Below are 17672 nucleotides of genomic sequence, written 5' to 3'. Positions count from 1 at the left end.
TGATGAAATGGCTCTGAGTACTCCTGGATCAGCTCCTTGGGGATTTTGTGCAACACTGAGATAGAATTAGGAGTTTGGAGCATTAAGGCATTGATAAGTCAAAATTCTGTGGAAAATCTTAAATACATCTCTGAATAGGAATGATTATTCTTTTTGTGCCTTGGATTAATGTTGCCACATTGTAATCATGTTTCATGTAATGTTTGTTTTTTAACATAAACTAAGACAGCAATGTCAGTTACGTGCCACCAATCAGGCGGTCTATGTTAGTTCACAGCCAAAGATGAGGCCTGGAGCTTCAGCCACCACATGCTCCTGAACAAAAGTGAAGCATGACTAAGGTGGGTGGTGCGTGGAAGATCAGGGAGTGCAAAGAGAGAAAAGTTTGTCCTGGGCCCTCTGCAGAGACGCAGCGTGACCAATTGAGGTGAAGGGGATGAATGAGGCCATTCACTGGGTCTAATGAAAGAGTTCCTGCTGGGCCCTGAATGAGGGTGGGCCCATCTGCACCACATAGGCGTGCACAAACCAGTGACCTCGAAAATTACCCAGGAAGCACTTTGGGACAGTCACCCCAGCAACAGGCTGGGGTTCACATAGTAACCAGGCGCTTCAATCAGTGCCTGGCAGCTTCTTAAACAGAGCAAAGTTTTTCTCTGTATTGAAAGAACTCCGTGTGAAATCAACTTCGAGGGACAACCCCCCTAGTTTTTCTTTTTCTTTTTTCTTTTTTTTAAGGGGGAGAGCTGCCAGTGATTGTCCCATGTGAAAACGTCCAGAAGCTCTCACCATCTTTAAGAGGTGTGGGATGCTGCCCTCAGGACTTTTCCTCTCAAGACACAAAGAGCTGTTTGTCTTAGCTACATATGTACATGCGCTGCCTGCCTGTATGTGCGCTGCTGTATGTGGGTTAATTAGGTTCAGGGCATGTTTAGTGACAGGTTTAGGAGGCTGTGAAATAGATCCAATTACAAAGATCCCAGATAAGGAGTGAGATCCCTTCAACAGCCCTGGGGACTGGACATTAAGTTTACAAGCATCTTCAAGGATCTGGTTCATTGGATTTTATCTGTGTTATTTGGTTTAATATATTCAGTCTTGATGAGCCAGAGGCATGCAGGTCATTGAAGTTCCATTCCTGTCTCCGTTTCCCTCTCGGAACTTTTGACAGCGTGAAATGACAATCCGCCCCTGCACGCATCCCCCACGTCAAAAAGTAATGAGATTGTGCTGCTGGAAATATCACTACAAAGCATCAGGCCTGCACTCGGGTCTGACTGCACCTTCAAACAGTGCTGCCTGCCAGCTCGCCTGCCTCGCCTGCCTGCTGAAAAAGAAACGAACAAAAACAATCAGAATCAGAGACAGAGAAACGGCAAGGGAAGCTCCCCACGCTGAGACAAACGAACACGCCGGGGCCTTTCATCCTGAGAGTGATTAGCCATCCGAAACGTTTTAAAACCCAGCTTTGAGTGTGTTCCTCAAACGAAAGAGTTCCATTGAGGAGTGGTGGTGAGATGTTTCTCACTGGGAAGCGCCAGTGATCTAGTCTCTAATTGTGGCGTCGCTGACAAGGCTGGTGTGGCTGGGAGCTTTTTAAGCGGGGCTTTTTGCTACGCTCTTGTTCCCTTCCTGTCAGATCCACCACCAAAGGCACCAGGGAACAAAAAGGCCCCTCAGATTCTGTTCTTACATCCATCTGTCTATTGCTTTGTGCATAAATGCAGGCCTAATTTAACACACTAATAGGCCCTGATGCTGGCCTAATGTGACCAAAACTACAATAGGTGCTGTAGATGCGCTGTTTGGTTGCAGATATGTGATATTACACAACGTAGTTTTCAGCCTGCATAATTGCTGTCTTTATCTCTCCCATGTTCTTTTCGTATTTCATTGATCGAAGTCTCTCAGCTCCACAGTAGATGCGAATATTCTGACACATTGGCAATTGCGTTACCCTTCTTCTGCAGTATAGTAGGAACAAAGTCATGTTCAAGGTCTTTGAACGGCGTTCAGTAGAGCTGGTAGGAGCTTTCAGAATTTGGCACGAAAAAAACCTTTCGGATCCTCTACTGTTCAGAAGCCAGGTTTGTCGAAGGTTTGAGGAATTCGAAGAGAGGAAGTTTAAAGAATCAAAAGAGTCAGCGACAGTGGGTGTAAAAAAAAAAAAAAAAAAAAGTGGGAGGGGGTGGTGGGGTAGGGAAGAGAGGAAAGGAGTGAAACCCTAGCTCATAAAAATCAGTATTATAACAACATTAATTGATGCTGCTGAGTGCCATATGTGATGCCATATGGAAAAGCTGCCCCAGAGGCCTGCTATAATAGACAGCCCACAGCGGTGCACACAACTTGGCACATTTACAAACAAGGGACGTCCCATTAATATCAGCCACGCAGACCGAGCAGGAGACAGTAGGAGAGAGGGAGTTAGAGGGAGGGAGGGGCTGAGAAAATAAAGAGAGGCAACGGAGTTACCTCTCATTTTGTTTGCCATCTTTAGTCCTCGTGGTTTTACTTGTACTATCGTTTCTAACAAATTAAGAAAAACCGTCTCTGTGCAAATCGGTGGGCATTTAAAATCTCTGCTCCTCCACTCCCACCGTTCCTTAATTACAGTAATAAATGGCCCCTCCCTTCTGGTGTGATCAGACCGCCCTCTGTCCGCCCAACTGTCACTCCCACCACAGATGCCCAGTGGTCCTTTCATTGCACACACACAGACACACACTTCAGCAGGTGAGGTGATTCATGGCACCTTGACAAAGGCGGCGTGAACGAGCTCTGTTTAACCTCTTCTGTGCCTAATCACAGGGCAGCTGTTATTTACTGCTGCTGTCCACAGTTTCCACCGCTCGGCTGCTCACGGCACTGTCCCTCTGTCACCCCACATCATGTCTTCTGACACAGAGTGTGCTGATGTGGGCTTTCTGCAAGAAATGATTCACTGAAATATCAGTTTATGGTGTTAAATAGTACAGTAGTTATATACTAATATAGAAGAGGTTTAATGAAGTGAATAATATGTCTTGTAAGTAGTTTTGAGATCACAGCTCTTAAAATGCAATGCAAAAAATATTTGGGTAACAATACTTGATTATTAATTGTCCTTATTAAAGTACCTGCAACTAATGTTTGTTCTCATTACTGACTAAACAGTTGATTAGTGTTTCCACGAATCAGTTAACCATTTAGTCTGTAAATTGTCATGAAAATGTCCGCTACAATTTCTTGAGTCCCAAGTCAAGCAGTCCAAACCCAAAAGATATCAAAATAATAAAGAAATAAGAAAAAGAAAAGCCACCAAAAAGATCACATTTAAAAAAAAAAAAAATGTAACATTAAGAATTAAAATGTCTAAAATGACTAGACCTATGTCATATATTTTGGGTTGTGTAGTTACATTAAAATGTAATGTAAAAAACTCTAATTTTACCTTGCAAAACATAGAAGCTTCTGGTCTACCGCTGCCTCCCTCGCTTCGTTTTTTGTGGTATTGTGTGACTTGTTTTGAATTTGCTACAGCAGCTTTAGCTTGCAGTGTGTGGCTAGTTGACTTCGTCTAGTGGTAGGTTTGCATGTTGACTTGTGGCTATATCATTAAATTGAGATGACTAAACATAATAATAATTTCAGCTGCACTGATGGTTGTATACATAGCTAAAGACCAGTGTCTCTATAGTTGTTAAACAATAATGACGACATCTCCCACAATTCCATGCTACTTCATGATGTCATCAAAGTCTTGTCTTTTGTTATTGTTTTGATTGAGCGACCTTTATAGCACCAGAAATCACATACTCTGCATGTAAGAAGCTGAGAGTGAATAAAGGCACATGAGGATGTTCAGTTTTTCTTTCTCCCACGATGTGATGGCATCATAAGCCCTGTGTGTGTCAGCTGTCAAAGACCTGTATCCACCGTCATGGCCCCATATATCGTGGACATGCATGCGTCCGTTTTGCGGGCCTCTTCTGACTCCTCTGACGTTCCCAGCGCAGGGAGGGAGAAAGAGAGATCCTCATGAAACAAAGTTGTCAGCCATTCTGTTGAGTTTCATAGAATGTGAGGCGAAACAAGAATAGCGTACAGCTGTTTCCTCCCTGACACAGAGGGAGGCAGATGAAGAGCAAAAGAGAGAAAAGAGAGAAAGAGGGAGGGAGAGCGAGAGAGAGAGAGCTCTCTCCGCTCTGTGATGTGCACTGATGTAGCTGCAGCTCTAGGTCAAACGCTGCCAGTGTTTTGTGTTCATCTTCGTCTCGTCTCCCCAGTGCTCCTCTAAATTATTCACAGCCTGAAGATGTGCAATGTGGCTGCTTCCCCCCTTCCTCTCTCCTCCTTCCCTCTACATTGCTCTCTGTCTCTCTTTCTCTGTTTCCCATCCCCTCCTCTGTCTCTCATGTGACGGCTTGTGTCAGAGGCAATGAACAGAAGTTTCTCCTTGCAAGCTGGTTAATCCCCCCCCACCCCATCCCACATCCACTCATCTACCATCAACCACCCACCTTTCATCACTGACTCCATCTCTCACACTCCTCCTTTCATCCCTGCTTGTCCCTCGCTTGCCTCTCCTGGCTGCCAGACTAGAGCCAGCCGCTTCTTTTTTAAGGGGGAGGCTGCCAGCTGTTAGCAGCGACTCCTTGGTAGCTCCCACTCTCCTCTTGCATCTCTCCACCTCCCTCACTCTGTCTCTCACTTCATAGGATCAGCGGAGTAGGGGTCGGGCTGACAGGGTGTTTTTACCCTCTGTTTCTGTTTTTTCTCTCGTCTCAACTCTTTAATCACTTTGTGCTCATTTTATCTAGCCGAGTTGAGAGATAAACCCCAAGTGCGCACCAAATCCTCAGGCCAGTCGATGGCACTGATTAAAGACGTGCCCGACAGACATTTCACCTTTAACAGACTGCCAGTCCTGTGGAGATGGAGGGAGCGGCTAGAAACCAAGGACATGGCGGGGCTAGGTCTAGGCGATATAGTGATACATATGGTAAGGCGACCAGCGTTTGTCAGCCAACAGAGATTTAGTCATACTGTTTATACTGAGCTATCTATCTTTTGTTTGTGGATGTATCAGACTATTGCAGGCAATGTTTAGCAATCAGGCAAAGGGAGTCCTTTGATTTGTCATATATTTAATATGCTGGATTTCCCTACCTGGTTGTTTTTATTTGTAAACTGTTTCACAATTAAGATTCCAAAATATTTACAATATCACATTATAAGGTCAGGTGATATGATGGTAAAAAACAGTAACAATAAAAGAAAGTGAGAGAGCACAGATGTTAGTGGTGTATTGATTGTATTGATGCTGTGAAAAAGGTACAATGTAGGTTTATTTGTCATTTTTCTTAAACGTGGTTTAAGAAGAAATGAAATTAAAGTTGATCCTAAATCCTGCTAAAAGGAGAATTGTAAAAGTTTCAAATATTCATAATCGATCAGTCAATCTGTTTTTGATAACATTACTCCCAAAGTAAAGTAAGACGCCTGTAAAACTTGAAATTATTGTTCTCAGGACCCTTGCTGCTTCCATTTTTAAATAACTATTGTTTTATTGCCTTGAATCTTATGTTTTTAACTCAATTGTCATGTCATGTGAGGCATGTTTTGTTTGTATGAAAACTTGTAAAGAAAATAATCAGATGTTATAAAAATACAGTATGATTATTTTAAACTATTTCTTAATTGAAATTACAGAACAATAACTGTGTGATTTATACCATTACCGTGATAAAAAATTACATATACTGTCATAGATATTGGTTGTATCGTCCACCCATCAAATTAATATGTAATATAAAATGACATTTACAGTGAAGGAAAAAGATGAAGATTTAATCCATCCCGCGCTGGATCGCACACAGCCAAACTCACATGCAGTACCTCTGTGTCTAAGCGTGTGACCCTTTAAACCACCTGCTTTTTTAACAGATTATTATCTTCATGTTAACTAGGAAGATGCAAATATTAAATCCTGTTTGGACAGCAGGGGTTGCTGGATGAGGTGTGCCCCACGTGGCCACCTGAGGAGGGAGCAGAGCGTAGAGAGCGGTTGAATCCAGTTGCAGCCGTTGCCACAGGACACTCATTTGTAATTCTGTACCCTCCCTACAATAACGTTTGATCATTGCAGAGGGGGGACAGGAGGTACAAGGCGGGGGGAAGGGGGTTGGAGCCTTCTCCCTCTCTCTTCTCTCTCCCCCCTCCAAACCCCCTGCCCACCCTCTCGCAATTGCTGTCACCCAGTATGAATGCCCCCTCTGGCCCGATGACAAGTCTAGCGTGAAACGCTTGGCTGCCCCCTGAAATTAGCAGTAGAGCCCCCCGGCGGCACATGCTTCTCATGACCAGCACACAGTGGGCCACTGCCAGATTCTTTTCATTATGGTGGCCTGCCAGCCCCCTGACTCTACCTCCTTCTGCCTCTTCCTCCATCCTGCCCTCCCTCTCCTCCTCCTTCCCCCTGTGTGTCGGCCAGAGCTCAGTAAACAGCATCTGTAGTGCTCATCACATTACTGTCGTAGGGAAGAGAAGGAAGGAGGCAGCCAAGCTTTCTGTGGGTGTTGCTGTGTATTTCCTTGTATCTAAGTGTGTTTATGTGTGCATACAGCATGCGATTTAGTGTGATAGTATGTATATGCATGCATGTGTGTGAGTACATGTTTCTGTGTGTTGGCTTGACAGGATTAGTTAGAGAGAGAGAGCTCGTAGTAGCAGCACAGAGAGTGAGAAGGAGCGAAAGAGGAGGGGAGTAGCAGTACAGAGCGATGCCTGGAGGCTCAATCTGTTCCTCACTGAGCTACATCACTGTTAGAGACGGCGGCTCGGGCCGCGGGGAAGCCTCCACTCGCTCCATCAAACTGTCAGGCAGCCAGCGGAGCTGCACAGGGAGACTCTCAGCTGCCCCCGGGGCCAGTTCAAGTCAACATCCCATTTCCTTGCTTCCTCGCCTAATTTCTCCTACGCCCCGACTTAAATTTCCAATGCCCAGTGTCTGCCGCTGCAGCTCAGCAGCACCGGGCCCGGGGCCATGTCAAAACACTGGGAGGTGCTGAGGGTTGTACATGCGTGTATGTGTGTGTGGGTTCACCTCTGCAGGCGAGATAGCGAGCTAGTTACAGTCACACGGTCAGCAGAGACAAGAAGAAGCCGAAGGGAGCCTTATGAAAGACGAGGTGTGAAAAAAAAACATAAATCAGTGTGTTTTTTTTCTCATTCTCTTCTACCTATGTCCCCATTTTTCTTCTGCGACTATATTCATAACACAGTTGTGTATTCCCCATCCCTTCAGGTTTCTGGCAGTTTTCTCCTTTCTCTCTGAGCTGAATAAATGCTCCCTGTTCCCTCGTACATCTGCCATTACTGTCTGTTTTTCCCTCGCCAAACTACTCCAAGGATCACACCAGCAGCCCTGTCGGCTCTGTCACTCCCCCGGAGAGTGCTGAAAGCAAAGGTTGAGGGATTTCTTGTTGGAAAGGACAAGGCGGTCCTTTAATTTAGTGAAGAAGGGGGACAGCTCTTCAAGTTTACCCCCACCGCCATCACCATCAATCTGTCCGTGCACTCCCCTCCCCTTCTTCCTCCTCGACCTCACCACATACTTTGCATGGAAGTGAAACAGAGAGCTGCCAGGTCTCAGCGCTGTTTACATGGACTCTGGGTAATGTTAAAGTCTGCTTAGTTTGGCCCTGGGTCAGGACTATATCTTTCTTCACCCTAGCTTGATTTACATGGCCCCCGCTGACTCTTCCCTTAAGTGTGTCAGCTCTGAACCAGAGACCTCTGTGTGTCTGGCTAATGCAAAGAGCATTTCCCTGAGCTTGTCTTCTTCAATCCTCCTTCACTCTCATTCTCTCTCTGTCCTTGCTCAATGGGCCCCTGTGAAAGAAGCTTTTGCTGAAGCCGTCTCTCTGTTTGCACAGCCAACTCCGAGGTCCCAAGCTCAAATATGGTTTTTACGTGAGAGCCTGTCTAGGCCTCTTCTGCTGGTCGATATTATTTCTACCCGGCAGAGCTTTTTCTCTCAATCTCATTCCCTCTGGAGCCTACATCTTCACCGGGATCAATACTTTCCTAATCCAGAGCTCCTAGGCTGACCCAGGGTAATCAGCTGACTTCCCATGCTGCCTGCTGGGGAGGTCAAGGGTCAAATGGCTGTATAGATTTGATCCTGTGATCAAATCACTTTGCTAGGTGGTGCTTTCAGATACAGCTAGTGGGGTCAAGAGCAATCACTTGATTTTTTTTCTCTTTGTGGTTGAGAGTTAAATGCAGTGGTGCGATGTGAGCCTTGTAGACTCTAATATTAATACAGCTCCGCACAAGTTCCCAAAGCTTTTTTTTTTTTGTTTTTGCCCTGTTAAGGTGCATTGTAGCTATGAAAGTGTAAGGTTATCTGAATTATCCAAAGATATTTCTTTCTTTATATGACTATTCAGATGTCATTCCAACTCACTTTCATACTTATGCACACCACCTCCTCAACTTTGAAGTTACTCACTGCTTTCTCAATCTGTCTGTTAGGTGGGGAGAACATAAGAGCATGCAATGACGCATCCTGTTTAAAGCTGAGTTCAAGTAAGGATTTACCCTTTGTCACAAGGCCAAAGACACCTTTAGAAATCCCACTGAAGTCTCAGGCCTAGCAGGAGGTCTCCCAGTGGACCCAAGGCTATGCTTCCGTGCCCCATCAGAGTGGCCATGGTGCCCACGTCCCCACACCTCATCCCAGCATCCGCAGGAGGGAAATTGCGGGAGGAAATTGGTGTTGTTCCACCAGTATCCGACACTGCTTTGGTCCTCGAGTATCTAAATGGACCATTACCCCCTCTGTGTGCTCTCACTCTAGGACATCTGGGTTTGTCAGTCCTCTCTCCCTTACAATCAGGAGAATCTCATATATGTCCCTGCAGAGATGTCTTCTAAATTGAAGCCATTTCTCTTGTCAGAATGAAGATGTCCAAATGTTTTGCATTGGTGGCTTGTCACCAACAAGAGATCAAGTGCTGCTGCCGTTTCACTGTGTAATCACAGTCACTGTGGCCTCTCTTTGTTTTTTACATGCACCGTGATCTTTTTCTTGCACTTAACAAGTTTTTAATTGAAGACATTCAGGTACTGGTACACAGCTATGTAAAAGCAAACAAAAAGAAAAGGAATCAAGATTTAATAGCCAGAGGTTTGACCAAGTCACTGTTTTGCAAGTCACAAGTAATTCTCAAGTCTTTGCAATCAAGTCCCAAGTTAAGGGCAGATAAGTCCCAAGTCTTAAACTTTAAGTTCTGTTTAAGTCATAATGGAATGGAAAGTTCTAAACATTAGCTCAATGTCACTATTAGCTTTAATTTAATGTTCTTTGTGCAACTACAAATGTCAAAGTTGGAAGTTGTGCATCATCTGTAATTTTCAACCTGAACATTTTGCACGCTGCATTTTGTTGTATTTTTTGTACATGTACTAGGCTATATCTTTGAGCTTGGTGCAAGGTATCAAGTGTTTTTAAGTCAAAAGGCTCACGTCCAAGTGAATTCATGAGTCACTGGTGTTAAAGTATAAGTTGAATTGCAAGTCTTTCTTGATTTTCTCAAGTTCAAGTCTTAAGTTTTCAAATTTGTGACTGGAATTCAACTCAAGTCCAAGTCATGTGACTCAACTCCACAACACTGGTAGTGGCCACATCCATAGCTGATCAATTCGGTGTTAAAGTCAGTGCAACAATGTTTTAGAATGCCATGAATGGAAAACAGATTAAAACTTGTGAATAGTGTGAAATCACCAGTTATCCCTCTGCTTTTCTGCTGTTTCATTAAATGTATTTTACTACTTTTGGCAAAAATTATTAAAATAACTTTGATAGACTACAGCCTGGCAAGGTTTCATCACAAATGTTATTGTCAAAGCATTAATATGTTTATGCATATAGGTCTCTTTTTTGCATTCATACGTTTGATTTATTACTTTACTTATTTTGAGTAGGAACCGGCAGTGACAGTTAAATGCCAGCAGCTCAGAATACTCTTGTTTTGCTTATTTTTTTTCTACATTTCTTGCAGCAAGTACAGGGTTGCCATCAGTATTCAGGCAGACAGTCGTTGACGCCGTGCCAGCATTTGCATCACCGGGCAAGTTCCTCCTCTGTTCCTCTCTCTATCTCTGAGGCAGAATTCATGGCAGACTGTCCTCCGAGTGTGACAAGTGGAACTGTGTGATTAATTTGGCCAGTCGTTTTAATGTGCTCCGGGATGCGCAACGCTTATTGTCTTCTCCTTGCACGTCTATCGGAATCTGCCAGAGAAAATGTCCAGGAGAATCGAGACATCCATCCCTCCCTCCCTCTCTATGCGTCTTTTCTTCCCTCTTGCTCCTCTTTCCTAAGCCCTGCCTTATTTCAGGGCTGAGCTGCAGGGTCGTCATGGGGGCCAGCCCAGGTCGAGGCCCGGCTCCAGCCAGGGCCGCTGGCGGAATAAATCTCCTGTCTCTGAAGTGTTGAAAGCTGTGTAAATGTCAAACGCATCCGTCTGATTTGCTGGCTGAGGGGAGGGAGGGTTGGAGAGGAGATGCGATGCAGGGAGGGAGGGTTGTGGATGAGCCATCCGCTGAAGCTGGTCCCTTGTTACCCCGCGTAGCTGGCGGTTGCCAGGTGCAGATGTTGCTGCTTGCTCCCTGCCTCTGAAGAGCAAGCCAGTTGAGGTTTTTTCCGTTTCTTTTTTTTTTTTTCTTTTTTTTTTTTTTTTGGTTTGTTTGGTTTGTGAACATCTATGAGAGACACAAACCACTGGGGGCCTGGCTCCTGTCAGGCAGCTTAGTGAGCTGCATATCTCTCCGATTTTAACAATGTCCCCTCTGACCAGCAGACGTGCTGTTAAGGGAGGTTTCTTTTTGGGGTTGTGGCTTTGCATTTTCACCGTTTGCTTTTCTTGTATAGCCTTGCTAAAAAATTGAAACCAGTGTAGATATTCCAAGAAGCATAGGGTGCTAAATGAGTTGTGCTTCTTCTCACATCCACACACTCACAAACATAAGGAATCTTTTACCGTCAGAGGTTGATTATATTCTTTTCTTTGACTCAACCACATGTAGTAGCCCAACATGACAATCGCATACAATACTGACGAAAATAACTCCCAACACTACGTCCATCCCTTCACCCCCCACACCCTACCCCCACCCCCCGCCTGTTCTTACTGTTGTTTTGTTCCCCCCTTCCACCTGCCTCTCTCTCCCCCACTGTGCTGTGTCTCTCTCTGTCTCTGTCTGAGCCGTAGCTAGTATTCCTCTTTACGCTCTGCTGCAGTGCATGCTTCTTGTAAAAGGATAAGCACCATGCTGTGCTCTTTTGATATTATTTTTCCTCCTCGCCAGCTCCAGCCTTGTGAGGCCTCATCTCTAGTGTCATGGCTACTGCTGCAACAACAAGGCCGAGCATGCACCCGGGGAATAGACCCCGCCAGTTGTTCATCTCCATCACCTATAGGGTTTAAACTCGTCCCCAGTGACAGAGAGGAACTCACAACCGCTGTGAGATGGAAGGCATCTGTTTGGCTGCATGCTAGGAATAAATTTCCTCGGGTTAGTTGGATAATGGATCAGTTTTTTCTTTTATTATAATTTGTACATGGATCAAGATGGAGAGAATCATTGTCTTTAATGTGAGTCCTTGTTCAGCACCAGAGTTGGGAACAAATGTGGTGGTGATTACAGGTTGTGATGTGCCACTAACAAGCAGTAGAGAAACGGCTGACAATTAATTTGTCTGGAATCCGTAGTGTGAATGGGGAATTGATTGACAAGACGCCTAAGCCACTCTCTCCTCTTAATGCCCTGCACTCTGTAATGAAGGTCTTTTGACGAGCAGGAGCCCTAAAATTAGAGTTTGTAAACATTCCCCAAGAGAAAAGAGTATATGTCGCATAGAAATGCGACCAGCATTTAACATTATCCATCCCATACATGTTGGTATATGTTTGTCTGTCTTTTGATCCACTCCTACACTCTTTGTGCCTACAGTTGCAGCATGGATGGTGGGGAATACATAAAAGTGGAAGTACGGCCTATAATTGGAGCAACAGCCTTAGAGCCAGTAAAACTCCTGAAACTTCTAAATTACACAGTTTGCGTCATCTGGCGGATTTGTGCCGAGGGGGGACGAGGGATATCTGATGAGACTGAGGGAAGTTTATCACAGTTCATTTACACATACTACCCACATTGTTATGATACAAAGCTGGTTGAAAACTGGCCAAGTATCCCCTTAACACATGAATTTTATTTACTCTTTTTTTAAAATAAGTGTTCATTACCTATTTACTTTATTTTAGAGCTATCAATCTAAAGTTTGAAGTTGAGTGTTTTATGAATGTGGAACAAAGAAAACACATGAACATATTTTTGTATTGCATTTTCACATAGTTATCTAATGTAAATAACCACATGTTGAACCATATTTACACAAGCACTAAAGTCAGGCTATTTATGCATTTTCTCAAGGACATTTTCTGCAGTATTGTGAGGCAGCCTGCATTTGCTTTCACATATATTCTCTTTATGTTCACTGACAAACCCTGGAATCATAAATGACTATCACTTCACAAGTAGAAAACCTCATATTGAACATATAATTTTACTGTATTTATCCTCCAACAGGTTTATGTTGTGTAGAAATGTTTCCCTGTAAACAATAGTAGCTCAGGCATTTCTTGACATTTTTATTCTGCAGATAGAGATGCAAACACAACAATAAACCCTCCTCAGGGGGTGAGCCATAATGTTTTTCACTTAAGGCTTCTGCCAGCAAGGACTCCTGCTGAATCCCTTGTCTTTGCAGAGTAGGATGAATCAGGGGGCATGAAGGTGCCCCCCTCCTCCACTCTCCTCTCCTCTCCTGAGAGATCTTGGCCACTGAGCCCTTGCACTGATTACTCTCGTTACTTAATTATACATTTGGACCCACCGCATTTGCAACAAAGGGCCGCTGTGCCTCCATTGACCCAGCTCCCTCCTCATTGTGGCCTGCTCTGAAAGGGAGTCAAACAAAATAAAGAGGGTCCACTTAAATATGTTGCCACAGGGACTTAATTGACAGATTGAAGGCAGTTTTTCACTGGGGGCCTTCTCCCTCCCTATGTGGCTCTTCGCTTGAATTGCTCCACTCCTCATGTGTCCTGCTGTGAGGTCCAGTGGGACTGGCCTGCAACTCGACCACTCCTGTTTCCACAACTTCACTATCTATTGTCTGGGAGGGAGAGAGTTACCCGCCAAAACATTTAGCAATAAATAAATGCAAGAAATGGAGGCAAGGATGATGTGGGTTGTAGTGAAGTTAAGAATGCTGGTATGTTACCGTGAAAGTTAGATTTTTCAACCGACGTGTGAAATCCGAATAATAACGATTACTGACTTTATTTTAACTTCACACATTCTTCTTCTTTTAGAGTGAAGGTGAAAACAATTTCCAGTGTTAGTCTGAGTCGAATTATTTTTTAGAAATGTTGCTAAATGGAGTTCTCTGCCTGCGAAGACTTGTTATCTGCAGTATTCTCCTCATCAGTTTGCCAGTTACAAGGACTTTTCTCTCTTTTTTCTTGTTGTTAGGCTGCACCTCTCCCCGAGATATTTGAGCCTGATCGCTTCGTATCTCAATGGTGAAATGACTTATGAAATCTTAAGTGTTGAAGAAAAACCCATTTCACTTTTTGAGTGAATATAAGGTAATTTGGCCTTTGGCTGTGCGAGACAAGGCACATTTCAGAGTACAACCTCTCTTGTTATTTAGTTCCTCTATCCCTGTAAAAGTCTGACATAAAAAATGAAGACTGGTTTGACACAAGGCGGATTTGAAATACCGCACTTAATAGAGTGTACTATGTTTGAGTATTCAGAGTCTAAGCTTTCTGTGTCCTTGAGATACTATCGTCCAATTTTAAAGCACTCTTAAAAGGCTAAATGACAAGATGCAGCTGAATGCAAAGTCATTGAACAGGCTCTTTATAATACAACCCAGTGTATAGTATTATTCGTTTTTCATCTTTTGTGAATTTTCAGCATTGAATTTGCAACAGAAACACCAGAATGGCGTTCTGTGCGTCTGTGCCGCTTTTGAAACATGAAAAACTCTCTTAGTCTACCACACTCTCCTTTCCCTCTTCATCCTCTGCCGTTTGCACTGAAAGCTGTCACTGAATGAGAGGTTGCACACAAAAATAACATCTGCACTGATTATGGGCTACTGGGGGGAGCCAAATGAATAATTCCTTATATTTCCTGTGTCTGTCTCTTTTCTGTTACAGTGTGACAGCGAGAGTGACATTGACGACAAGGTAAGACTGCTTTTCCTGTGTTTATTCACCCACCACATGAAGTGGCTGAGAGTTGTGAATAACAAATTTCAGCTCTCAACTAAAGAAGGGAAACAGTCATTGTGTGTTGTTGGCGAAAAAAGATGTGGGGTAAAAAGACACTGCCGGTCCCTACACTGTTGATCATTTGCGTCTTACAGAGCAAGAAAGTGACAAGGAAAATGCAGTACAGGAAGAAACTGTTTTTCCATCTCAGTTTTCTGTTGTGTGCATCTATTATTTTTGGAGCACGTTTTGCCTAAATATGTTTTAAAGATAGCCTAGATCATAGCTGCATGCAGTAAGCTTTAATTAGTGAGCGTTTAATTCTTGCATGACACATATCACTGGTATCTCTTTGTTTGTCTAATATACTAAATAATAATACGATATGATACCATAGCTCCACTTGGTGCCATTTTTATAATCATTCCAGTTTGAAGGGTGGGTTCATTTACATTCTTTTTCAGGTTTTTCCAAACAGGAAAATCTCACAGAGCCATTATAAAAAAAAGCAGTGACGTAGATTACAGCAGTGAGCGCTAATAATAACTGAAAGGATCAGTTCAGTTTTTTTTAAGCGGGGTTGTATGAGGTACTTGTCCAAAGTCAGTGCAATATTTTCACAATTTTACCTTTTTGTCAAACAGTCTTTACCCACGGGGAACTGAAACCGCAAACTGAAGTCACTTTCTTCAAAGTCACCAGACTCCTTTGACAGAAACAATAATTTTACCCTGCAGAACATGGGAGTTGTTGGTCTACCGCTGCACCAATTGGTTAGTTTGTTTGTGTTATTGTGTGACTTTCAGATCCAAAATAATGCGGCACAGACAGCAGTACTTTGCTAACCTTCTATGACAGTTAGTGAGTTAGAGGGATGTAGCTAATTTGGAAAATAGATAACACTGATTTTTCAAAGTAGGTTTGGGTCATCCACAAAGATGCATATCAGGCAGAACTAAAAGGCTTATATGTAGCAAGGTCATCATACCTTTGCCAGGTCTTGTAGGAAAATGTTTTGAAAGGGCTTGGGAAAATAGCATACTTTGACCAAAATTAGAATTTGGGGATTTGAATACATTAGAAACCCTACTGGGGAGCAAAGAAAAAAACCAAACAAATAAAAAAAAAACCTTTTGAAAGCTTTGCAATCATGCATGTTCCAGTCACAGAAATACTAGATAAAACTTTGGGAACAGAGAGGGCTGTTAAACAAAGGTGCCCCTGTTCCTTAACCTAATTTAAGATGGCAACCAGAAATGATAGAGGAGCTTTGGTGCAGTTTTCATTTTTGCTTGGTTGAAGTCATGTGGAATCACCATATGAGACGATCTTTGAGGCTTATGATCATTTCTTTGAAAGTTAGTTTTTAAAACAGTGGCTTTATTTTCCTTCAGCAAGGCCCAAATGTAAACATGTAAAATTAAAACTGGAGCTAACATTATCAGCAACTTGGTGTATTTAAAAAAAAAAAAGCATATTATTTTAGCAGTGATGTCATCAAGTTTTAACCATTTGACAATTTGACAGATGTAGTCTATCAGTTTCACTACTGTGTATTTGTTTATCGCAGACTCTGAGGTGGTTGTCTGATGGCAGCCACCTGGTTACAAGATGAAACGCCTTTGGGGAATCTCACGCATTCTAATTCCTCCACAGTTTAGCAATTACTCCCTGGTAAATGAATGAGATAGCATGCCTAATCTCCTGTAAGCTTAGCTCCCAGTTCTGTGGAAATGTCTGCAGCTCTCCCTATAAATAATACATTGATAGTAGGCCCAATTTGCATTAACTGTAGCCTGGCAAGTCAATAGGCTTTTATCTCTTCATTGAAGCGAGAAGGAACCGAGGGCGCTAGCTAGTTGACACAACAGAGAGACGTAGCAGGCCTGTCAGTCTCCATACGGCTCCCTGGCATCACTGTGGGGGGGCAGAGAGGGAAGTAAAGTAGGAGGGAAGCTCTCAGAGTGTTTCCTTTTTCAGGCTTGTGTTTTCCCTTTTGCGCTACCACTTACTTGAGACTTGTAACAATTCTATATAGTGTCGCGAATTCTGACATTTAATACATAAAATTTTGATACTATGATACCAAACAACACTACTAAAAGAAAGAAAAGAGACAAAACAAGCATTGCTGAGGCAGTTTCATAGAAACTGAGCGGTGTTGCTGTGTTGTTGGTTGAGTGTCAGCCTGTCTGTTCAGAAAACAGCCCCATATTTGGCATTTGGCACCAGTTATGTTAGCCAGTTTAGGTGGACTTGGATACAGTTCAAGACACGGTGGACTATTAGACATTGCTGCCAAGCTTTCAGCCATCTGATTGTTGAATTTTGTACCAATTACTACACAGTCCACTGTCAAGAGCCAGACTGCAGCTTGGCCTGGGCAGGCTTTTTTTTCCTCTCATACACTTGTTCTCACTATTGCATTAGGAGGTATTTTAGCTTGCCAACCATTACTGCTTCATTGAAATTAATACTGTTTGCAACATATGATAGCACTGTCATTTTACTGGTGTTTACGCAATGGACTATATGTGAAAATTACAATTTGTTATATAATCATCATGCTGTTAATGTAAATGCCATAGGCAGCAAAATATCATTGTAATATTAATTTTAATATATTAAAATACTAATTTTAGTAAGAGAGTTTAAACTAAGGCAGCAATCATTTATCAGTTATCAGGCTCAGGCTTAAGTGTGTAAAACTATTTCATTCCTAGATCCTTTATTTGCTTTTTCATGTCTCAAGTTTGGTCTCGGGTTTTAGTTCTTATTCTCACTTCAAAATTTCTAACTCTTGGTCTTAAGCATAGACTGTATTAAATAACAGCTCCAGCCACAGTGAAACCACTGATTTGTGGATTCAATTTGAAGCCTCAAGTTTGGCATTTTGGCCAACACCATCTTGGACTTTTGGAGTCAGAAGTGATCATATTTGGACAAGAGGGTCCAAATGAAGCTAGTTGATAGCTTAATTAGCAGGGTGCATTTGTTAGTGCTATTGTTTTCTAGCAAAAACAGGCTTTTACCATAAAAAGAATGTACCTACCGGGAAAACTAATTATCCAACTCCTTAGAAGATCTTTTAGTACAACCAAATGCTGAAACATCCACATTTTTTTCTGACACCAACACTAACATGTCCATATATTTAACTATGACAACAACTAAAATCTCTTTCAATCTACATACTGTTATGTAGATTATGTTATTACTGTTTTAGGATTGAAAAATGTAATCCAATCCTTTTAAGGCCACTTAAAATGTAACAAGTACAGGTCTGCAACAAATATTATAACATATTTTTTTGAAAACACGTTTTTGAGAACATTA

The 17672-nt window shown here is 42.8% G+C and overlaps 1 protein-coding gene across 1 annotated transcript in view; it reads left to right on the top strand.

The window, feature by feature from the left end:
- fbrsl1 (fibrosin-like 1) overlaps positions 1–17672 on the top strand; it is a 322663-nt gene that overhangs the window by 193790 nt on the left and 111201 nt on the right. The window contains 1 exon segment of the mRNA XM_042488366.1: positions 14283–14312. Within this exon segment, the coding sequence (XP_042344300.1) occupies positions 14283–14312 (30 nt within the window).

This window comes from Plectropomus leopardus, chromosome 6, assembly GCF_008729295.1.
Source record: "Plectropomus leopardus isolate mb chromosome 6, YSFRI_Pleo_2.0, whole genome shotgun sequence".
NCBI classification, from domain to species: Eukaryota; Metazoa; Chordata; class Actinopteri; order Perciformes; family Serranidae; genus Plectropomus; species Plectropomus leopardus.
Note: the sequence above shows the minus strand (reverse complement) of the source record. Positions and strands in the feature narration are given on the sequence as shown.